Source organism: Mizuhopecten yessoensis, unplaced genomic scaffold, assembly GCF_002113885.1.
Source record: "Mizuhopecten yessoensis strain PY_sf001 unplaced genomic scaffold, ASM211388v2 scaffold10225, whole genome shotgun sequence".
NCBI lineage: Eukaryota > Metazoa > Mollusca > Bivalvia > Pectinida > Pectinidae > Mizuhopecten > Mizuhopecten yessoensis.
The window spans coordinates 291,048-316,135 of record NW_018408440.1 but is presented as its reverse complement, the minus strand read 5'-3'; the positions used below and the strand labels follow the sequence as shown (position 1 = coordinate 316,135).

At 36.8% G+C, this 25,088-nt stretch overlaps 1 protein-coding gene across 1 annotated transcript in view; it reads right to left on the bottom strand.

The window, feature by feature from the left end:
- LOC110459779 (phosphatidylinositol 4,5-bisphosphate 3-kinase catalytic subunit alpha isoform-like) overlaps positions 1 to 23,097 on the bottom strand; it is a 30,220-nt gene extending 7,123 nt beyond the window's left edge. Inside the window, exons 1-20 of the mRNA XM_021512217.1 lie at positions 23,002 to 23,097; positions 21,119 to 21,522; positions 20,004 to 20,216; positions 18,246 to 18,496; positions 17,580 to 17,697; positions 17,197 to 17,315; positions 16,565 to 16,750; positions 15,757 to 15,895; positions 14,984 to 15,123; positions 14,383 to 14,492; positions 14,092 to 14,173; positions 13,115 to 13,279; positions 11,593 to 11,696; positions 11,043 to 11,202; positions 10,114 to 10,223; positions 9,563 to 9,684; positions 8,525 to 8,603; positions 3,732 to 3,899; positions 1,477 to 1,594; positions 933 to 1,084 (exon numbers count right to left, since the gene is read on the bottom strand). Of these exons, the coding sequence (XP_021367892.1) occupies positions 933 to 1,084; positions 1,477 to 1,594; positions 3,732 to 3,899; positions 8,525 to 8,603; positions 9,563 to 9,684; positions 10,114 to 10,223; positions 11,043 to 11,202; positions 11,593 to 11,696; positions 13,115 to 13,279; positions 14,092 to 14,173; positions 14,383 to 14,492; positions 14,984 to 15,123; positions 15,757 to 15,895; positions 16,565 to 16,750; positions 17,197 to 17,315; positions 17,580 to 17,697; positions 18,246 to 18,496; positions 20,004 to 20,216; positions 21,119 to 21,464 (2,882 nt within the window). The 5' untranslated portion in view covers positions 21,465 to 21,522; positions 23,002 to 23,097. The remainder of the gene's footprint in view (positions 1 to 932; positions 1,085 to 1,476; positions 1,595 to 3,731; positions 3,900 to 8,524; positions 8,604 to 9,562; positions 9,685 to 10,113; positions 10,224 to 11,042; positions 11,203 to 11,592; positions 11,697 to 13,114; positions 13,280 to 14,091; positions 14,174 to 14,382; positions 14,493 to 14,983; positions 15,124 to 15,756; positions 15,896 to 16,564; positions 16,751 to 17,196; positions 17,316 to 17,579; positions 17,698 to 18,245; positions 18,497 to 20,003; positions 20,217 to 21,118; positions 21,523 to 23,001) is intronic.
- Between the last annotated feature and the right edge of the window lie 1,991 nt (positions 23,098 to 25,088).

The following is a 25,088-nucleotide window of genomic DNA, read 5'->3' as shown; positions in this document are numbered from 1 at the left end:
GGCCATATTGGATTTCTGATCGACCCGAAAAATAACAACACTTTGTCAGGACTATGAGGCGATCATTCCTACCAACTTTCAGTTCAATCGGCCCAGCAGAACTTGACTTTAAGTTTGAAATGTAAAATGTTAACCGACGACGGACGAAAACGGATAGCAATAGGTCACTTGAGCTAAAGCTCAGGTGACCTAAAAATTAAAATAAATAAATAAATCACCATGGCCCTAAATGACCACAGCCGTCGATGGGCCGTTAAACATAAACAAACAAACAAACAAATGCCCCTGCATTAAGGAAACAAAAACTTTTGTTTCCCTGAGATTAAGCCTATTGATTAATCTTAGGGAAGTAAATATTTATGATTCTTCATACAAAAGCATTAAATGGCTAACATAAACAATGTTCATTGATAGATAGAAACTAATATTCAGGATGCCCTCATACACGAACGTTACAGTCGACTGATCAGGTCTCCACTCATACATCTGTTTCAAAATATTCAGGTAGTATTTTAGGAGATAGATTTTTTTTTTTGCGAAATTGTTACAGTAATGTAAGAATTGCATCAAATCTTGATGATGTGCGGAAAAAATCATTTTTTCCCCCCACAATATGAAATCATGGCTATACAATAACTTACAAGGGTAGCCTGATAGTCTGGGATGTGGGAAATCTTCAGCTGTACTAGTGGTTCTAACAAATGTAAGCCCAACTGACAAGTCAAAATTTGATATAACCAATTGTGTTGAATAAAATCAGGTTAAGTGGAAGTGCACATGGACTAGTCAAACTGGAAATACTCGTCCGATAGACAAGTGGTTTTTAAAATAAATTTCTAGCCCTGTATGAAATGTACCATAACAATCTAGTTAGATACGCTGCTATAGACATTATATAATAACAGAGAAAATTTGACTGGTGAGACACAAACTTTTTAAAGCTCTCCTGTTTCTGGGCTTTGTCGGAGTCTCTGGTTATTACACGCATGAAATCTTCGGTCAATACAAATGGTACTCGCTCTCTGTTGATTCCAAACTTCTTTTTCTTATGGTTGAGGAAATGTCCAAAGTCTATATGAAATACCTGTAACAAATTATTGAAAAATATAAGAATATATTGAAACTTAACCTTTTAATGCTGTGTGACTTTGAAGCTTTTATGACATGAACTTTTAAATTTTGGGTCAATGCCACAATGTTCAATAAACAAGCTTTTACAATTAAAACAGTAGGATAATAGGTTTCACTATAAAAAAAACCATTTATTGCAAATTCTTTTTAAGAAGGAATTTTTCAATAATTTGTCTTCTTCTCTCTCAAATTGTGCTAAGCCTATTTCTGGAGTTCCTTTGAGGCTAAATTGTTAATAGCAAATTTTGCTTATTTTTTAGGGCCTGAGGTTAGATTATTATCAATTTGTTTTCCAGATGTTTGATACGAGCAATTAAACTGATCTCTAACTTCTAAGTCTCTTACCTGTCCTTCTTCTGTAACCATGATATTCTCTGAGTGACGGTCACCAATTCCCAGAATAAAGGTTGCAACACAGTAGCCAGCACAGGATCGGGTGAAGGTGTCAATAGCCTGGTCATACCTAAAAGTTACATTAAATATCAAAATCACTTAGAAAACAGCAGTGAACAGATACTTCTTTTCTTAATGAATATACATGTAACAGAAATTCTGTGAAAAGCAATTTGGCACAAGTAGGGTACTCAGACAAGTGGTTCAACTTGTAAATGAAGAGGTGCATACCAGCTGTTGTGAAACAATAAGATACAGAGCTAGAATATATAGGGTATGTTAAGGTATTTCTTTCAAAGTCAAAATATGAAATTCTTATTGCAGGAGGGGTATTTATTACCATCAATACAATACATGAACTTGTGAGCAGGAAGACCTACTAGCTGTTGGTTTACATGTATTAGAGGAGGAGTGTTTATTACAATGTTTACAGTACATTGAATAAACGTTTGTCACTGAGAAAACCTCTTTATCCTTTTTGAACATAATTTGTAGGTGGGTATTTACTACCATGAATACTGTACATGAACTTGTGAGTGAAAATATCTATTTGTTCTTGCTCTTACATTAACTGTAGAAGGTGTGGGTGTGGGGTGTGGGGTTATTACCATGAATACAGAACATGATCTTCTTGAGAGTGAGAGTGAGAAGACTAATATAATCTCTCACCCTCTTGGGGGTGAGATACGGGAATCTCAACCCGAGGGGGAAGATTCTTAAGTTGCCAAACATGAGGCTTTGCCGAGTGGTTGGCAACTTAAGAATCTTTCCCCGAGGGTTGAGATTCCCCTATCTCACCAACAAGGGGGTGAATGATTTTTTTTCTCTGATCCTGTTCTCCCATTGTGTATCATATTCACAATGATAACGTTACATGCTAAATTCAGGGTTGACGTGACGTTGATGGATTGTTGACATGACGTCATTGTATTGTTGAAGTGACATCATACCATTGTTATGAATAGGGGAATCCCCCTGTCTCAACCCTAGGGTGAGATAAGGAAATCTCACACCGGTAAATGTGCGGATACACCTGTCAAGGGTAAGAGAACTACTTGTCTTTGTTTATACATAAGCTGTAGAATGGGCATTTACCAAGAATACTGTGCATGGACTTGTGAGTTGAAATACCTATTTGTTTTTGTTCTTACATTAACTGTTGAAGGGAGGTTAATTAACATGAATACAGAACATGAACTTGTGAGTGAGAACACCTACTTATCTTTGTTTTAACATTATCTGCATGAGGGGTATCTACTAACATGAATACAGAACATTAACTTGTGAGTGAGAACACCTCCTTATCCTTGTTTTAATATTATCTGCAGGAGGGGTATCTACTAACATGAATACAGAACATGAACTTGTGAGTGGGAACACCTACTTATCCTTGTTTTATCATTATCTGTAGTAGGGGTATCTACTACCATGAATACAGAACATGAACTTGTGAGTGAGAACACCTACTTGTCCTTGTTATTTTACATTTACTATATAAGTGCTTATTACCATGAATACTGTACATGAACCAGTGAGTGGGAACACCTACTAATCCTTGTTTTAACATGATCTGTAGGAGGGGGATCTACTACCATGAATACAGAACATGAACTTGTTATTGAGAACACCTACTTATCCTTATTTTAACATTATCTGTAGGAGGGAGATCTACTACCATGAATACAGAACATGAACTTGTTATTGAGAACACCTACTTATCCTTGTTTTAACATTATCTGTAGGAGGGGTATCTACTTCCATGAATACAGAACATGAACTTGTGAGTGTGAACACCTACTTATCCTTGTTTTAACATTATCTGTAGGAGGGGTATCTACTACCATGAATACAGAACATGAACTTGTGAGAACACCTACTTATCCTCGTTTTATCATTTATTTTAGGAGGAGTGTTCATTAGTGTGAATACTGTACATGATCATGTGAGTGAGAACACCCACTTGTCCGTGTTATTTTACATTTACTATATAAGTGCTTATTACCATGAATACTGTACATGAACCAGTGAGTGGGAACACCTACTAATCCTTGTTTTCACTTTAACTGTTGGAGGGGTGCTTGTTACCTTAAATACTGTACATGATCTTGTGAGTGAGAACACCTACTTGTCCTTGTTATTTTACATTTACTATATGAGTGCTTATTACCATGAATACTGTACATGATCTTGTGAGTGAGAACACCTACTTATCCTTGTTTTTCATGCTGATCCACTTGTGTAGGGCACTGGAGTCGATCTGTATGGCTCCCTTCATGCCCCCTTTACTCTGTATCTCCATCAGAGTCTCAGCCTGTCTCACTACCTGTATAACTCCCACGTCCTTCCCCGTCGACACACAGCCGTACGGAATCAACCTGTAGTAATATAAATGTGTGTATTATATATCATCGTCTCTCCTTGCCTACGTTAGCACTCTTAATGAAAGTTTTAAGAAGGGAAATTTTCATACATCAGCAAATACTGGTCATCAAATTAACTTTGGCTACAAATTGGCATGAGGACATTTTCAAATAAATGACGTAATAATTTAAGAAAGCTAATCAAAATTTTAGAACTTGTGTTCAATAAAATGCAGATTTTTGACAAACTTTATAAAAGGAATAGTTAGCTACTAATGGTTCTTTTTCAGAAATGTCAGACTTGATCTGAAGAAATTAAAATATTTTGTTTATAAAAATTTCCTAACCATATTGGAACGAGATTTGTATATTTTATTTAATGAATATGATTGATTGAATAGCCAGTGTCCTTACCTGAGATCTAGGCCTGATTGAATAGCCAGTGTCCTTACCTGAGATATAGGCCTGATTGAATAGCCAGTGTCCTTATCTGAGATCTAGGCCTGATTGAATAGCCAGTGTCCTTACCTGAGATCTAGGCCTGATTGAATAGCCAGTGCCCTTACCTGAGATCTAGGCCTGATTGAATAGCCAGTGTCCTTAAGGTCATAGGAGTGTATTGATAAACGGAAATAGGAAGTACATCCCTAGTTGAAAACCCAATGTAGGGAGACAGTATCACAATTTCCGCATATTCTGATGTTTAATATTAAACTGATAAATATTGCATGTTTATTATTGACAGAACAGTGTGTTCTCTCAATATTAAAGTATTTCAAAGCAATCCAGTCATTAATTCAGTTGTTTTTTATCAATGAGTCACATGTGTCCATTTTTCTGTACTTCAGGAACCTGGCTACCTATTTCACTACTGTGAAGTTTTTCAAGAAAGATAACTCTTTACATGCAATTACTATATGTACATGGTTTTATTATAAAATGTTTATAGATAATTAATTTTACACAATTGCAGCATTTATTAAATTGATATACATTAATGCAATACTAATCTATGTCAGTATAATTTTTATTGACATTATTTTGCCTAAAATTGTGTCTATCATTTTTTTTTCAAAACTCACTCCTTTTTACATAAATTTTCATTTCAAATCCTTTAAATTCTGACAACCTTTATTTTTGTTGTGGCAGAAAATGTTCTTTACTTCAACACAATATAACTACAAAATTGGAAGAAATTCTACTGAGAAATGGTGACACAATCCTATTACCTTAACTGAGATCTAGGCCTAATTGACTAGCCAGTGTCCTTACCTGAGATCTAGGCCTGATTGACTAGCCAGCGTCCTTACCTGAGATCTAGCCCTGATTGACTAGCCAGTGGCCTTACCTGAGATCTAGGCTTGATTGACTAGCCAGTGTCCTTACCTGAGATCTAGGCCTGATTGTATAACCAGTGTCCTTACCTTAGATCTAGGCCTGATTGTATAACCTGTGTCCTTACCTGAGATCTAGGCCTGATTGTATAACCAGTGTCCTTACCTGAGATCCAGGCCTGATTGACTAGCCAGTGTCCTTACCCGAGATCTAGGTCTGATTGACTAGCCAGTGTCCTTACCTGAGATCTAGCTCTGATTGAATAGCCAGTGTCCTTACCCGAGATCTAGGCCTGATTGTATAACCAGTGTCCTTACCTGAGATCTAGGCCTGATTAACTAGCTAGTGTCCTTACCCGAGATCTAGGTCTGATTGACTAGCCATTGTCCTTACCTGAGATCTAGGCCTGATTGACTAGCCAGTGTCCTTACCCGATATCTAGGTCTGATTGACTAGCCAGTGTCCTTACCTGAGATCTAGGCCTGCATCCTTCCACAGGACATCCATCACACCCAGCAACTGTAACGTCAGCATGTCTTGTCGCAGATCTGAAATTAATGCAACAATAAACTGTACTGTCAAAGGAAAAAAGGTTACGTCTGAAGAGATTAGTCGGTTAGAGTAATAGTATTACGTCTGAAGAGATTAGTCGGTTAGAGTAATAGTATAACGATCTGAAGTTCAGGGTTCAAATCCAGGTCTAGACCTAGCTGCTGAAGTGTTACATCCAGAACACTGTTGATGAAAACATTTTGTTTCATCTTAATAATTTTCAGCAAAAAGGTCTAGTTTCCTTTCAGAAATGAATGATCAAAGCCATAGTCACGCCGGAACAAACCCAAGTGTCCAATGTGTAGTTAGTGTTCGGCAGTGGTAGTGTAATCCTTAAACAAAAGTACAGCTGAATGGGTGACAGTAACGTAATGCCATCCTTACACAATAGTGCAGCTAAATGAGTGACAGTAACGTAATGTCATCCTTACACAATAGTACAGCTAAATGAGTGACAGTAACGTAATCTCATCCTTACACAATAGTACAGCTGAATTAGTGACAGTAACGTAATGTCATCCTTACTCAATAGTACAGCTGAATGAGTGACAGTAATGTAGTGTCATCCTTATAGCCAGTGTCCTTACCTGAGATCTAAGCCTGATTGACTAGCCAGTGTCCTTACCTGAGATCTAGGTCTGATTGAATAGCCAGTGTCCTTACCCGAGATCTAGGCCTGATTGTATAACCAGTGTCCTTACCTGAGATCTAGGTCTGATTGAATAGCCAGTGTCCTTACCCGAGATCTAGGCCTGATTGTATAACCAGTGTCCTTACCTGAGATCTAGGTCTGATTGAATAGCCAGTGTCCTTACCCGAGATCTAGGCCTGATTGTATAACCAGTGTCCTTACCTGAGATCTAGGTCTGATTGACTAGCCAGTGTCCTTACCTGAGATCTAAGCCTGATTGACTAGCCAGTGTCCTTACCCGAGATCTAGGCCTGATTGTATAACCAGTGTCCTTACCTGAGATCTAGGTCTGATTGACTAGCCAGTGTCCTTACCTGAGATCTAGGTCTGATTGACTAGCCAGTGTCCTTACCTGAGATCTAGGCCTAATTAACTAGCCAGTGTCCTTACCCGAGATCTAGGCCTGATTGTATAACCAGTGTCCTTACCTGAGATCTAGGCCTAATTAACTAGCCAGTGTCCTTACCCGAGATCTAGGTCTGATTGACTAGCCATTGTCCTTACCTGAGATCTAGGCCTGATTAACTAGCTAGTGTCCTTACCCGAGATCTAGGTCTGATTGACTAGCCAGTGTCCTTACCTGAGATCTAAGCCTGATTGACTAGCCAGTGTCCTTACCTGAGATCTAGGCCTAATTAACTAGCCAGTGTCCTTACCCGAGATCTAGGTCTGATTGACTAGCCAGTGTCCTTACCTGAGATCTAAGCCTGATTGACTAGCCAGTGTCCTTACCTGAGATCTAAGCCTGATTGACTAGCCAGTGTCCTTACCCGAGATCTAGGCCTGATTGTATAACCAGTGTCCTTACCTTAGATCTAGGCCTGATTGTATAACCTGTGTCCTTACCTGAGATCTAGGCCTGATTGTATAACCAGTGTCCTTACCTTAGATCTAGGCCTGATTGTATAACCTGTGTCCTTACCTGAGATCTAGGCCTGATTAACTAGCCAGTGTCCTTACCTGAGATCTAAGCCTGATTGACTAGCCAGTGTCCTTACCCGAGATCTAGGCCTGATTGTATAACCAGTGTCCTTACCTTAGATCTAGGCCTGATTGTATAACCTGTGTCCTTACCTGAGATCTAGGCCTGATTAACTAGCCAGTGTCCTTACCTGAGATCTAGGTCTGATTGAATAGCCAGTGTCCTTACCCGAGATCTAGGTCTGATTGACTAGCCATTGTCCTTACCTGAGATCTAGGCCTGATTAACTAGCCAGTGTCCTTACCTGAGATCTAAGCCTGATTGACTAGCCAGTGTCCTTACCCGAGATCTAGGTCTGATTGACTAGCCAGTGTCCTTACCTGAGATCTAGGTCTGATTGACTAGCCAGTGTCCTTACCTGAGATCTAGGCCTGATTGTATAACCAGTGTCCTTACCTGAGATCTAGGCCTAATTAACTAGCCAGTGTCCTTACCCGAGATCTAGGCCTGATTGTATAACCAGTGTCCTTACCTGAGATCTAGGTCTGATTGACTAGCCAGTGTCCTTACCTGAGATCTAAGCCTGATTGACTAGCCAGTGTCCTTACCTGAGATCTAAGCCTGATTGACTAGCCAGTGTCCTTACCTGAGATCTAAGCCTGATTGACTAGCCAGTGTCCTTACCTGAGATCTAAGCCTGATTGACTAGCCAGTGTCCTTACCTGAGATCTAAGCCTGATTGACTAGCCAGTGTCCTTACCTGAGATCTAGGTCTGATTGACTAGCCAGTGTCCTTACCTGAGATCTAAGCCTGATTGACTAGCCAGTGTCCTTACCTGAGATCTAAGCCTGATTGACTAGCCAGTGTCCTTACCCGAGATCTAGGTCTGATTGACTAGCCATTGTCCTTACCTGAGATCTAGGCCTGATTGACTAGCCAGTGTCCTTACCTGAGATCTAGGTCTGATTGAATAGCCAGTGTCCTTACCCGAGATCTAGGTCTGATTGACTAGCCAGTGTCCTTACCTGAGATCTAAGCCTGATTGACTAGCCAGTGTCCTTACCTGAGATCTAAGCCTGATTGACTAGCCAGTGTCCTTACCTGAGATCTAAGCCTGATTGACTAGCCAGTGTCCTTACCTGAGATCTAGGCCTGCATCCTTCCACAGGACATCCATCACACCCAGCAACTGTAACGTCAGCATGTCTTGTCGCAGATCTGAAATTAATGCAACAATAAACTGTACTGTCAAAGGAAAAAAGGTTACGTCTGAAGAGATTAGTCGGTTAGAGTAATAGTATAACGATCTGAAGTTCAGGGTTCAAATCCAGGTCTAGACCTAGCTGCTGAAGTGTTACATCCAGAACACTGTTGATGAAAACATTTTGTTTCATCTTAATAATTTTCAGCAAAAAGGTCTAGTTTCCTTTCAGAAATGAATGATCAAAGCCATAGTCACGCCGGAACAAACCCAAGTGTCCAATGTGTAGTTAGTGTTCGGCAGTGGTAGTGTAATCCTTAACCAAAAGTGCAGCTGAATGGGTGACAGTAACGTAATGTCATTCTTACACAATAGTACAGCTGAATGAGTGTCAGTAACGTAATGTCATCCTTACACAACAGTGCAGCTGAATGAGTGACAGTAACGTAATGTCATCCTTACACAATAGTACAGCTGAATGAGTGACAGTAACCTAGTGTCATCCTGTGATCATAGCATGGTCACCACATGGGACACTTCAATGTTTGTGATTACTTACAATACCATTTTTACTGTTTTGCACATACCTCTTGTTTAAGGACCCTAGTACCACTGTTTTTATGTGTGGTTTTTTTTCAGCAAAGAAATATAGATCATAATATAAAAGTGTATATGGTGCCTGATCTACAACCAAGAGGTCCAGGACTTGAATCTCAGTGGTGAAGACGTTTTTTGTAAACATGAAAATAATAATAAATATATTTCTTTCGTATACAAGTCTTTGCTAAAGTAAATGGGCAGGCAACTCCATCTCAGAAAACCCCCCAAAAAATTGGAACTCATCTTTGTAAAAGATATAACGGAGAACAATGGGACTCGTATCTTAATCCCTTTATCCCTGTATTCCATCAAAGAAACAATTGTTCATTTTGTATTCAGACAGGTGCACTGTTTTAGGAATTTGTGATAAACTTACCATCCCCATGTTTAAAAATGATTTTGTAATTAGGGAACCAGACGTCTGCCAGTGAGTCAGGATTGGTCCACACAATCCATAGAGGATGCTTTTTAGATTTCATCACACGGCAGTCGTCCAGGCTGAAGGAAGGAAAAATAGTTTGTAAAACAATAAGTAGATACTTTTCAAACTTACAGCATATCTTACAACATTTTACATTGAAAATTTTCTTTCTACTTAAAGTAAAAACTGTGTTAATGCACAAATCTAAAAGTTGTTATGTTATTGAACTGAAGTTGTTAACTCTACAATACAATTTAACAGGAAAGGAGTGGCTTGATAGCACAGTTATAAATTACTGAACTTGGTTCGAAGTTGTTCAAAAAATATTGTAACTTTTACATTGACAAGGTATAAAGACTAAGTGTTTATGAACATGATAGCTGCTGATAAGCAATTAAAAGTGGTTCTCAAAAACCAAAAAGCAAAAAGATTGGGACTGTTTTTGTCTTTATCTGACATTATTTTTAATATAAATTTTCAAGGTTTTGAAATAATGTTAGGCTTACTTGATGTCCCCAAGTCGATGACTGTTGTTGAGGGGCGACATGAAGTTTGTTAGAGCCTCCTGATAATCTGGCTGTCGTAGGTGTTCCTGGAGGACGCGCAGGTGATCATCCTGGGAAATAAAACATACACATACATGTATTTAAATATTACTTATCATACATGATGAGACTGCTCAGGAGATTACACCTGGGAAAACCCCCACAAATATCTAGATCCTTCCTTAGTCATACAATACGTTAAAATTAAGCTAAAGATGGTTGATTTGAATCTTTCAAACTGCTTTCAATATGTCTGTCCACTTCTACATACACCAGCTGTACAGTGAATAATGTGGTTGACAATTTGACAATTGACTAGGTCCACGACATATGTGCAAGCTTAAGGGGAAAGAATTAACCTACTGTGTCACACTGAAAGATTGCAAACTACCAGGTATTGTGGGATACCAGTAGGATCAGGGGTTTCTTTTATGATTTCAATTCCTGTTAAAGTAAACACTGAGCTGCTGCATCAGCCAACCCTTTACATATCTTGGAATCTTAACACAAAACTGTTATTTACCATGTATTTCTTGTTGTCTCCCTTGGATCATCTTCAGTTACAGACTTTCTATTATATAGCCTCGTAGGGCCATTATTATATTGACTGGCTGTTGAGAATGCATCAAATGCTGTAAATATACTTACTTAAGCGTCTCAAATCTTAGGCCATTGTCAAATTTCATCTGATTAGTGCATTCATGAACTGGCACATAAAAAAAATATGCAATAGAAAATGATATACAGGAACTTCAATTGGCCAAATTATAATTAAGCACATTATTTAAAGCACAAAAACTGCTAAAATAAGTCTGCCGTAAATATTTGTTTGTTTACAGTATTTAATATTATGATCAGGACACACTTCTACCGCTGTGTGGGATCCCTACCTCACGCACATCACTCTTCAACATATCGGTGAGTTTAGTGAGTTTGTCCAGAGCCTCCACTTGGCGTGACAACATCCGCAGATAAGGGCCACAGCCACGACAAAACGCCTCCAGTATTAAACCAAACCTCACTCGGATGTTGGTGTGGTGCATCTCTGATCTGTACGAGGAGAGAAAGGTATAGTTAAGAAACAAGGAAGTCAGGTGACCAGCATCACAGAGTTTCTTATAAAAAAAAAAAAAAAATGCTAGGTGGCTGTCATGATGTCTTTCATAAATGTACAATATACTGATAATACTACTGAAGCCAAATATTGCAAAAGTGTTTTCATCACAATACTTACATACACATCTTACACGTATCAGACATGTTGTACTTGTTTCTCTTGAAAATCTGTTTGAATTTATAAGTTCATATATACATGTATGTGGACAACATGTGGAATGTCATATTGACTATGGAACTGAAGTATTAGGCAACATTTCAATGTGGATGTGAATCCCGATCTTTTGATGATTTTGGGGCCCTATCTGCTATGTATGTACTTACTTTAGTAGCCAGAAGAAGTTTTGCCCTATACGCTGGTTCAGAAGGGACTTCTTCAGCAGGAACCTGGCTATAGGGCTGTCCAGGTGTGGCTCGAACTTCAATGCCTGTTGTCAAAGAATCATTCATGTTCAGTGGTGATCACAATAAGCCGAGAGTGATTTCTTAGAAAAGAATCTTGACGTTATGTTTTTGCGTCAATAATCAATCCCTAAGAAATATGTAACAAGTTTAGAAGAAAAAATCCATCTTACATGGGCATGGTGTTAAAATTCAACGACAATGGGAATCGTGCTGCAGACAGTTTGATCTCATTTGAATCTTTTTTGCTGCATTATACTTTCCAGTATTTTTTCTATACTATTGCCATGTTATTTATAATTGGAAGTTCATACTTTGGGTATAAACCAAACAGTGCTACTCTTTCCAGTGGTATACACATGTTTATAATTGGTTTATTAGGAGTTTATATTGGGCAACAAAATGGAAGTTACATATCTTGATCTAATAAAATGGTATGTGATGTGAAAAAATAACCATGTATGTAAACTGCTTATTGGGTTTAATAGACCTTGGCATGCATTGGTTTTTGCCCCAAATTATGTACCCTCGTGTGGGATATTTCTATTTGCATATATGATAGAGTCTTACAGTATAAACTTAACCAGAGTCCAATTTGTCTAGTTGTATCTTTACCTGTACAAGCTGTATCTTAACCGGGGGTACCTGTACAAGTTGTATCTTAACCTGTACAAGTTGTACCTTTAACTGTACAAGTTGTATCTTTACCTGTACAAGTTGTACCTTTACCTGTACAAGTTGTACCTTTACCTGTACAAGTTGTATCTTTACCTGTACAAGTTGTACCTTTACCTGTACAAGTTGTATCTTTAACTGTACAAGTTGTATCTTTACCTGTACAAGTTGTACCTTTACCTGTACAAGTTGTATCTTTACCTGTACAAGTTGTACCTTTACCTGTACAAGTTGTATCTTTACCTGTACAAGTTGTACCTTTACCTGTACAAGTTGTATCTTTACCTGTACAAGTTGTACCTTTACCTGTACAAGTTGTATCTTTACCTGTACAAGTTGTACCTTTACCTGTACAAGTTGTATCTTTACCTGTACAAGTTGTACCTTTACCTGTACAAGTTGTATCTTTACCTGTACAAGTTGTACCTTTACCTGTACAAGTTGTATCTTTACCTGTACAAGTTGTACCTTTACCTGTACAAGTTGTATCTTTACCTGTAAAAGTTGTACCTTTACCTTTACAAGTTGTATCAATACCTGTACAAGTTGTACCTTTACCTGTACAAGTTGTATCTTTACCTGTAAAAGTTGTATCTTTATCTGTACAAAATTGTATCTTTACCTGTACAAGTTGTATCTTTACCTGTACAAGTTGTATCTTTACCTGTACAAGTTGCATCTTTACCTGTACAAGTTGTACCTTTACCTGTACAAGTGGTATCTTTACCTGTACAAGTTGTACCTTTACCTGTACAAGTTGTATTTTTACCTGTACAAGCTGTAGAAGAAATTGCTGTAGTTTGTCGTCAGTGAGACCCATTTCAAAACAAGTGACAGCGAATCTGCGCAGCTGTATGTCTGGAAAGGAACAGTCTAGGAGTTCCAGTGCTACCTCAGGCTTCAGCTGGGGCCATTTCTTCAGCAGCATGTATAACTGTAATATACAATAGCATTATCAACATCTCTGGAAATTTGACGACAATACCATAGCTCTCAACTAATAGGAATCCAAGATTTCCAAAGAAAGTGTAATCATTTCAATGATATTCAACACGGTATGGCACTGGAACTACACAACTCTGCCAAATTTATATGACATTTATATCAGATATGAATGCTATTGCCCACTTTTTGGACATCACCATTTTTATGATGTTATAGTTGTAACATTGTACCACTTACACTACCTTGAAAATGGCTGTAAGCAAATACAATGCATACACTTATTCACACTAAATTATCAATTTCGATTAATTTAACTTCCCATGAGTTTGAAAACTTCAAAATTGGTAAAAATAAGCATTGAACTGCTTTCGCTTGGCATTCATACTCAATAGACATGCAAGTTGGAAATGACAAATTAAACATGAAGCACTATATATTGTGCTACATTATAGTACATAGAAGTAGTTGGGACCATTTGGCATTCATAAATATATTCTGTCGATGGTTGCAAGAATAATCTCCCGAGAGTAGTAACAAAATTGTCATTATAGCTGTAATGATATTCTGTTGGGAATTGTAATGATATGAATCTGAGAGTTGAAACAATTTTTCTAAACCCTTTCACCCCTATGTAACTTTAGTAGTCTCTACTATGCATTGATATGGATGAGTCCATTATGGTCTACAGGATGAAAGGGTTAATACACTGTACTGGTAATTATGTCGTGGTGAGAGTAGTAACGATGTTATGTGAATAGTCCATACAAATTGATATAAATGGTTGTATTACAGTAGACATACCTGTGCTACCTGTTCCCTGTCGTTCCACTTGGCAGCCGACACAAGTTTGGGGAGAGAGTGTGGGTGTTGTAGACAGTATTCCCTACAAAGTAACACACAATAGTAACGATTGAACACTCTACATTGTTCCTGCGAAAATGGATTATGACTGTTACACCATTTGGTGAAACAGATTTTATAAAATATATAATATAAACTAAAAGAAATCATCATGTAATATATTTTAGGTTTTTCATTGTTGTTTTTAACATTAATACGCAGAATGAAATGCAATCGAAATGATTTCTTTACCTCCTTTTCCACAAGATTTCTTTCTCTTGGTCGTATATTTCTGACAGAGGATCACGTTTGATGATATCAATCACAAGTTCTTCTTCCTTTTTCCTGCTTTGTGCTGTTTCCTGTAACATCATAGATAGCAGACTTTTACTTAAACAAGTTTCAAATAATACACTGTAATTTGCTTTAGGATTACTTCTGTTTGGAAACATAAAATTTCTTTAAATTTAAGTCTGTCTTCAAGAAATTTATTGAACATACTTATTTATATGAGATTTTTGCAAAAAAAATAAAATTGAAGACAAATTTTTTTCGTAGTCAACAACTTACTTTCTGAATTTATTAAACACTTATTTACTTCTTAGCTTGCTTCAAGCATCTTGAACTCTAGAATTTAATCAGGAATGGAACAATTTACAGATGAAGCATTTGTTTAAATGTTTCAGAATTATTATAATTACTATATGTATATAAATTTAGAATTTGCCTTTAATATCCCTCAAAAGTTCATGCAAAAGTAAGTACTTTACACAACATATAAATTAATGTATTAAAGGTATCTTTCAAACCCAGGTGGTTTTGACTGAACACAGAAAGAGTCAGATCATCTTACTAGATATTGTGACCTCCTCTCTCGTGATGATGCCATATGTGCCAGTTCTTCAAAGTGGGATTCGGGTGGGTAGGACACCGGATAGCTAAACTTGTCAAACTCGATCTCTATACAGGGCGTCTCCTTGTCAGGGTTAGAACCTAAACCACCAAAGTAGAGTGTCAACCAGTATGTACACAACCTAATCAATAATCTTAACTTCAGTTAAAATGACAATGTATAGATCACAAGCACAAAATTGACCTCATGATGTTATTGTTAAGGAAAGATATTTCACAAGTTTATATTCCGTCTTTGCGTATTGCAGAGTTATATTCTCTTGTGAGCAGGTATTGATTGTTACGTCATTGGTTTGTGTAAGAAAATTACGTCGCTTTCTCAAAAATTGATGACGTTACTCTCACAAACAAATGACACAACAATCAATACCTGCTAACAAGAGAAGATAACTCTGCAATACGCAAAGACGGAATAGTTGACACTGCTGTAACTGAAAGAAGAGAATGTTAACTTTCACTATGATGAAATTTTACCTTATAAATCACAGGCAAATAAATGCTGGAATGCATAATTGCATCACTTAAGGAAGCAGTTAATCAAGACTAAGACATTGATTAATGTGATTAAGATTCTTAATTATATGACTAAGATACTGATCATGTGACAAATATTTTCAATCATGTGATTAAGATACTGATCATGTGACTAAGATACTGACTCATGATCATGTGACCAGGATTCTCAAACATGTGACAAGAATCCTGTAATCTCACCTGGGAGGCCAATAGGGTTGAGTGAATCTTCCATTCCTTGTGGCATGGCCCACAGGTTTAGGCTGACCTTTTCGTTCAGCAGACGATCATTAAAATCAAACATCTGTAAGTTACCCCAGGCCAATGGGTAGCTGATCACCTAAGGAAATAAATCAATCTTTGTGACTATCAGTATAATAAAACATTCTAAGTAACATTCTACAGAATCACTTGGTCAAAACAAGCAGTGTAACAGGATTGTAATGACGGCTGTTACACTCCCCAAAACTATTCCTGCAGTTGTAAATAACGACGGCTGTTACAGTGCCACAAACTATTTCTGCAGTTGTAAATAACGACGGCTGTTACAGTGCCCCAAACTATTCCTGCTGTTGTTAATAATGACGGCTGTTACAGTGCCCCAAACTATTTCTGCAGTTGTAAATAACGACGGCTGTTACAGTGCCCCAAACTATTCCTGCAGTTGTAAATTATGCAAACGGAAGTCACTGTACTGTTCACAGTGCCATATTACAGCTAAATACCAAATTTGAATTTGTATTTGTAAATCGGAGGCTCAACAGCCATCTTGGATCATGGGAAGCTGCAAAAATAAGGCCTCTTACATAACTAATCATGTCAAACAATAATCTTGTGTAGTTTCATTATTATACGACTGGTGGTTTACGAGGAAACATTTGGAGAATTGCATGGCTGTTGTGAGATCTTAAACCAAATTCTTTTGTTATCAAAAAATATAATTCATGAAAGAATCATCTAGTGACCATTTCTAACCGTCTGTCTGCCTGGTGCTATGATCCAGGCTTACCTTCCTATTTTTACGTTTGGACACACAGCAGATGGATAGACAAAGTCGAGCTGACCGAGGGATATCTGGGATGTAGAGAAACTCGAGCCACTCATTCCACCGCGGATTGTTGGACTCGACAAGTTTGGTGTCCTGAGGTTCACACAACCCCTCTGTTCCGTGAAAAACACCAGCTCGAACAAAAATCTGTAACCAACAGAAACAAGCATTATTATCTGCTTTTTCATTTTCTTATTTGAAACACAAATTTTAAGATAAGATATTGAAGCACAAATATTAAAGATTGGATATTGAAGCACAAGTTTTAAAGATTGGATGTTGAAGCACAAATATTTAAGATTGGATGTTGAAGCACAAATATTAAAGATAAGATGTTGAAGCACAAATATTAAAGATTGGATATTGAAGCACAAGTATTAAAGATTGGATGTTGAAGCACAAATATTAAAGATTGGATGTTGAAGCACAAATATTAAAGATTGGATGTTGAAGAATAAATACTAAAGATTGGATGTTGAAGCACAGATAGTTTTACTTACTTTGACATTTCTGCTTTAATTAAATGTTAATTCATGTATTAAATTTGCCGCAATAATGTTCACACTCTAATTGACATGGAGATTTAGATTTACCTTGCAGGACTCCTTCACATTGACGTATGTAGCACACAGGATCCTGATGCGGAGGTTGGCCTGGATCTCCCACAGACTAATGGTCTGTTTATTGTTGATGTCCAGCAACGCCTGGAGACCTGTGACAGGAAATAGCAAAGTAAATGAAGACGTATCAAGTTAAAACATTAGTCAGATTACAACAGGAATTGAGATGTTGGTATATAGGAAGTAAAGCGTCATAACAGAAAATGGCATTTCATGACAGGAAGTAATATATGATAACAGAAAGTGACATTTTATTACAAGAAGTGTGGATTTCATCATCATATAAATAGCCTAAAAGGAAACTGAGTGCACTGTATTTCATTAAGATCTAGACAAAGGAAAATAGTAACACTCACCTCTCTGAGCGTATGAAGGCATTGCGAAGTTATTCTCCGGGAGTGCTGCATATATACCCTCTCTGGTGAGTAGCATAAACTGTGGGATCTTGTCAATTGCAACACATTCCCTCACATACTGTAAACAAATAAAATAAACTGTGGAATCTTGTCAATTGTAATACATTCCCACACATACTGTCAACAAATACCATAAACTGTGGAATCTTGTCAATTGCAACACATTCCCTCACATACTTAACTATTTCAATATAATAGTAGTATAAATATAAATTTTACATCTCTGTGTACAAACTAAAAACAAATACCAATAACTCTGGAATCTTGTCACTGCGGATACACATATCGAAGTAAGAGCCACACAGCATATCTAACATTTCCATACAAAGTATTGTCAAATTATGTTTCCTTATAACTCTACACCAAACATTGTCAACGTGTACCAACCAATATATCATACTTTCCAATAGGATTCCTCAGTTTGGAAATACACAAACAATATGTTACGTATTTATCGTGTTACAACATTTCAACACTGACTGGTCCCTTTGTCATAGGTTGACAAATTGACTAGTTGGTCTTGAAACGTTGCGACACGTTTAATACCTACATTATTTGTGTATAAAGTAAAACTTTGATATTAATGATATCTCCATACTCTCTTACCTTATATTGACTAATAGGGAATTCCTGCAGTAAGAATTGATCTGACCCACACACTTTGAGGGCGTATGCTGTACTGTACACATCAATACAGCGCTCGGCGTGTTCCTTCGTGATCCCCATCATCCGACTACGACGTCTAATTGTCTCTGCTATCACAGTTATAGGTGTGGCCTTGTGGGATACCTTTACACTGAACTTTGTCCTATTTCCATCGTCAGACACCACCCATATACACACCACCACAAAGTTATCTGTAAACACAAACACACTCTAGCTTTGTATAAAAGTGTTTACAGTAGTTATAACATCATGTCGTCACACTGTACACAGTAACATATATAGTGTGTAGTCCTATGTATATAACATTGTAATTTTTCAATATACATTGTCATGGTTTTTGCCAGTCATTTTGGGGAAAAGGCCCCTGAGCAGGAATTGGGAAAATATCATCAGTGTTCCCACATGTACAGGTTTGGGAAAATACCATAAGTTTGGGAAAAAATAAAGCCTGCATTGTGATTAGCAAAATGTTTTCCTATTGCTGTTTCTTACTGAAAAATGTAAAGCAATAAATAAATTCATTAGTTTTCCGTGTTTAATTTAATTATTCAATTTCAAACTTTCGTTAATTATGTATTTTGAATGCTACTTCATGGACGGTAATACTTTGAACGTTGCACATATGTTGCCTGGAAACACGTGTTTTGATCCAATTGGGAAAAAAAAGACTTAAATTGGGAAAATAGAGAGTCATTTTTCGATTGGGAATGGGTCTATATTTATTTACTGTACCTTTATAACATTGGTTAATGTACCACTTTGTACGATGTAACATCTTCCTGGTTACATTATACAACTGTGTTTATAGCCACATGTAAATTGCAGCACAATACATACATGTACAAAGTAACTTGTAAACAATGGCTATATTGAACAACATGTTTTATATAAGGGTATGTGCTTACAGAAGTAGTGTTTCACATTGTCACACATACATGGTGTTATGAAAAGTTCTTTTTACACAACTAATAAAATTTTCTATGTGACGTCCGATGACTAGTACGATATGTATACTGGCACCTACCTTCATCAGACAAATGACCAGGGCAACTCATACACATTTTACATCTTTGTGTGCATGCACTTCACTGGTCATTTGTCTGATGAAGGTGACAGAGTACATACTGTACAAGTCATCAAAATGTCACATAGAAAATTTTATTGATTGTGAAAAAAGAACTTTCCATTTTACACAACCAACATGAAGAAAAATGTTTAGAAAGAAGATTCTTTTTAGAAAGAAGTACATGGTGTTAGATTGCACAATGTGTGTACAGTCACTGCATGGTAATATGATATCAAATTTAAAGTGCATAGAATATCAAGTTGAAGGATCACAAATTGGGGTCAGACAAGCACCAACAGAATGTCCTTGTCCGCGAGTAACATGTTCGATTTCTGGGGCAAGTGGTCAAAAAGGTCAAAGTGCGATTGTATTTCTGCAAACAGACTTAAATGAGGTGACCACATAATGATGTGTTCCCATATCATCATATGCATGCCATCAACATTCAAGTCCTGTTGTGTGCTCTTAATAAGTTTTTCAAAATGAGAAAAATGTGAAAAATAACTTGTTATTCAAGAAAAATGGTAGACAAGGAGTGGCCCCTGCAACACCTCCCCACCCCCAGCTTTGTCACAGAGAAAAAGTATTTTGACCAATGAAGTGGCCTAGTTCCTGTGTTCAGTTATAATTACCATAGGATGCGAGTTTGTCCTCCAGGTGTTTGGGAAGATTAGATGTGGATTCCACATTAGGAGGGTAGGCATACAAAGCTAGACTTTCCTTGCCTGCTGACTCACGAAGGTCCACACAATCTTTACATATATCTAATATGTTTCGTCGAAATGTCACAATTTCTAGATCCTTCATCTCATTGAAGTCATTTGTAGGTATTCCAATGGTCATACCTGTGGATTTTAAGGAAAACTTTGTAAGTAGGCTAATGTCATATATTGATAGATACTGTATTTTACCTAGTAAGTGCCCACATTAATCCTATCGCCCCTTTACATTTCCTTTCCCTAGTTTGCTGACATATGGATACCATAGTTTCTGCAATAAAAGTTCAACAAATCCAGTTTCAACACATGAAAGTAGAGGAAGTAAACAAGAAAAGGGAATGCAATTGGAAAATAACAATTACTGGCAATAAATTGAGACATCAATTCCTGGAAAACAATAAAGATGAGCTCAACTATAGGTTTACTACATAATGTAAACTGCCTATGACAACATTATAGACAGCAGAAGTAGTTATTATTATACTAGAGTGATTAGTTTTTACACCAATTTTTACGTTCAACCATGTGGAAATGAAGCCATTGCTCCTTTTAAGTGGGTGCAGTTCTTGCTGATATCCCTGGCTCCAAGTCAAGGGTATTAGCTGTATTAGCTCATTATATATAATTACTTGACATGCTAGAGTTACTACCATGCTTCCAGTCCCCTTATAATGTTACATCCCTGCTGCCTCCAGTTTCATGAACATTTACATTAATAAAATAAGGGCATTTGTAACCTTACACTCAAGAGGAAAAGCATGCAGTATATGAAGTTAAGGACTATTTCCTTAACTCAAGATTTGTCCATACCTGCAATACATTATTATAATACAGCTTTCCTAGAGGAAAACTTCAGCTAAGGAATGTTTATGAATTTGAAGCCAAATTCTAAGATTCCTGATTCAAAGACTCCATGTTAAAACAGCTGCCATACCACGCTAACACAAGGAAACACCTTCTATCAATTGAAAGCTAACTATACATAAAATGTAAGTTGGTAGAACCCTAAAATTAAGAATAATATTTACCAATTTCATAGTTCAACATTTTTTCCTCTCGGTTACCCTTTGGTTCCACAACCTTGAGAACAGGCTGAAAAAGTCTTAAATCACACAGGCGGCGTGTCTCATCGTAAAACTCCTCCTTCTCCGCATCCTGCGTTATACTGACAAAAATATAGGATGCGGGATCCAACAGTAAGTGATACAGAGGGAATTTCCTCGCCTCAATCCACACATTGGCCTTGATGGACTCAAGAGTTGCATCACGGTTCACGAAAAGCTGCACCAAGATCCCGTTTGGTAGGAGACAATCCACCAGGACCTGCTGGGGCATCAGGTGGTGACCCCATAGTTCACCTGAACTTGGCGGCATGGTTAATGTCTTCTAGGATACTTCTGGGTAGATATAATTATATGCTTGTATATGTGTGCTGAAATATATGAATATACAATGACATAAAATATGGTTGCAACAGCTGCATGTATTACAGTATATGTTACATAACAAGTTATATGTTCTCTACAACTCATTTCAAGTGATTACTAGAGTGTGATGAATGATATATATAAGGATATTCTATCAGAGGATATAGAATTTGAGTCGGAATCCAGGGTCAGGCACCAAATTGTTATGCACCTGGAGGTAAAATAGTATGATCCAACATACCGGTAACTGCAAAATGATTGAATCTTTTCTTCCCACATCTTAACTGAAATTTTTCGTTGACATAGACTATGCAAATGTAACACTAAATATATAGCAATCCTTTAAAATGAGCAGAAAAAAAGGATTGCATATTTCATAGGTACATGTATTCCTCAAATTCACATATTTATATGTCAAAATTCCATCCTCTGGATTTTCATATTGGTGCAGAACCCTTGGTAATTGCCTCAAGTTTCACCCAATTTGTAAACCCTTGGGTGGAATTCCTTACCCTTACTTACATCCCTGGCCTTGGGCATGAAAAAAATCTTACAATTTTACTTGCATAGAAGTGGGAGAAAATATATATTAACCAATGTAAATGTTTTCATGTTAAATAAAATATGGCCACTTGCATTTAGCAAAATATTATTGAGGATTTTCATTTTTTTATTCAAATGAGTCTGATGATATTCTCTGTACTGTACAGTAATGTATAAATGTATAAAGTTCTTATTTAGCTTGACTCACATCCCAAATTAATATTAGCATTTGCTTCACTCTTGTTTTTTTGCTTTTTTATGCTTTCATAGATTTTAATAGTTCCACATGTACAGTTGACAGATAGCAATTTATGTGGTTCATCGAATTATAAAAGAATTTAAACAACATTATTCATATCCAAAATCAAAACTGCTCAACCATATGTTGTTACAGTATGATAAACAACAGATATTAAAGTCAGGTAGTTCTTAAAAATAAATATTTCTGTATTTTCATAATAAGACAGAGAAACTGCAGGTGAAGTGTTTTCAACCAAAACATACGAAGAAATATCGCCAAAGCGAGTAAGTCTCAGAAAGTCAAAGAGAAAGCGAGAGTTCCAAAACTATTAATAGTGACTTATCACTGTTTTTAATTGTAAAACCATGCATGTCCTTTTAAGTTTTATCGTTGAGGTTAACTTGATAATTTGAATTGTTATGAATATATATGCTAAAGTAAGATATTCAGAAACGCTCTGGTCAAAAATTATTATAACCGAGATTTACACATGTCAACCTGACCAAATTCAACAAGAAAACCGTTTTTACACGTGTATTTCATTACAAAATATATCAGCTGATCCACAAAAAGGATTTCGTCGTATTAGAATAACTTAACCTTAAGTTACCTAGCTACATTTACCCTACATTTCCAGTTAAAACTCCTAACTTCGTCGACAATGTCTCCAGTTTATCGCCATATTACATCTTATACGCACCAGTTATGACCCATGCTGTTGTTTTTCACTCCAAATTCACACAAACAACCTCGAAGTTGTTTTGTTCAAAACACGGAAGTGACGAGTTTTTGACTAACAGTTGTACGAAGGCCCTCAAGCGCCACCCTCTAAAATGTTCTCGTTTGTAAGAGTTATCTCCCCTCCTGTTGGCTACTGAAAAAATACCTACATAAATTACTTTTTTCCACTGATAGATTATCTGGCAGACACTGCTAGTAAGTCAGCAACACTTTAGTTAATTTACAATAAACATGAAAACATGGTTCATCAATTTAATTAATTAATTTATTAATGGTTAACGACTGTAGCAGCCACCATGGAAGGTATAGGCGAGTGCGAGTACAGCCATATAGCGTCATACTGCGAACTAATATCAGTTTTGAGGAATCAAATCATGCTGAAGATGACGGTATCCAGCAATATCAAATACAACGTCACTGACAACCTCCCTAATTTATATTATTTGACTGTGCCATAGATCATTGTTTATCCATTTAAACCTTCCAAAATAAAGACCATGTACGCAACAGTTTACAATACAGCTACATTACATATACACGTATTGCATATGGCGGGAACATTTCATAGCTTCTGTTTTGAAAACAGGTGCTCGGTGAGAACTTATAGAATGTGAACAATTTGAACTACACGTGTAAACAGATTCTCGTAAATGAAAAACTCTCGATGTGAACCGTGAGAACTACGTATACAGGTGTAAGTGTTCTTTTATGAACACACGTGCTAAATCTGTTATAAACATATGCATCACAGTAATCAGGTCGTTTCAAGTCCCGAGGAATATCCAAAGTCTGTAGTTAAATGCTGACACTTATAGAGGAGGCTTTTTATTTAATACAAATTCAGTATATTGGGTCTGTCCTGTTTTTCGAATTTCAAAGTAGGCGACAATTTCCATCTTACTGTTGTAGATTAGTCTAGTATTCGACAGGGTGCAAGACATGACACGTCGTTATACATTGTCCTTATTCCACAGGTCAATGTGGCGCGAAACGTGTAGTATATACGTACCGGTTCCGCCAAACAATCCATAATTGACCTCACAATCAGTTATTTGTTATACTAAAAAATGGTAATAAACTTTAAATTGTACAACAAATTTAGTTAAACTTACCGTCGCTAGTCTTCATCTATATTATATTGAACAAAATGAGAGTAGAAAACAATTGCATCTGAAATAAATTATATAATATATACATTATAGACCGTTTAGATATATTCTAATGTTGGTGATAATCCGATATATCTATTGTACATTTAGATTACTATATTGTCTGTGGCAAGCATCCATCAAACTGCCAATTAACCAGTATGCAGGTTAATTGAACTAGACCCGTCACATTTTCAATGCTTGTTCACACTTATCACAGATATCATATTCTTTGTTTATAAATGAATATTTACATTTCCACTGCACTGAGCCTAGATGTTTCTACTGGGCCCAATGTATGTTATTTCCGTATAACATACATTGGGCTATTGTGACGTCGCTACGCTTATGACGTCATAACTGTAACATTGGAGATTGCACTGCTCCACTGTCAACTGGTGGCTGTTCTCTGTATGGATTTACCCTGATGTTGAAACGTGTTCAGACTAATAATATGTCTTTATTTTTGTGTGAACTGTAAGTTGATCAACATAAAATGTAAATATAAGGATTGGTTATCATATGTTTGACATGCATTGGTGTGTAACATACGCTAGCGCGCACCATTTACTATGTAGGTAAGCCAATGTATGTTACACACCAATGCATGTCAAACAAAAAGAAATATATATAAAATATATGACATTACACATTACATCTTCAGCACACACGCAGTCATACACACATAGGGAGATATGAGCCAGATGGCATAGGCCTAGTAGTTAGCGCCTGAAAAGGCAGCTCTTACGAATTCCTCAAAATTGTATTGATAAATGTATCTATAATTGTATATCTATGTACTGTAAAGCGCTTTAGAGTGACTTATGTTAGCAAGATAGGGCGCTTTATCAAATGCTGCTGTATATTATTAAAATAAAAGAAAGAAAGAAAGAAAAAG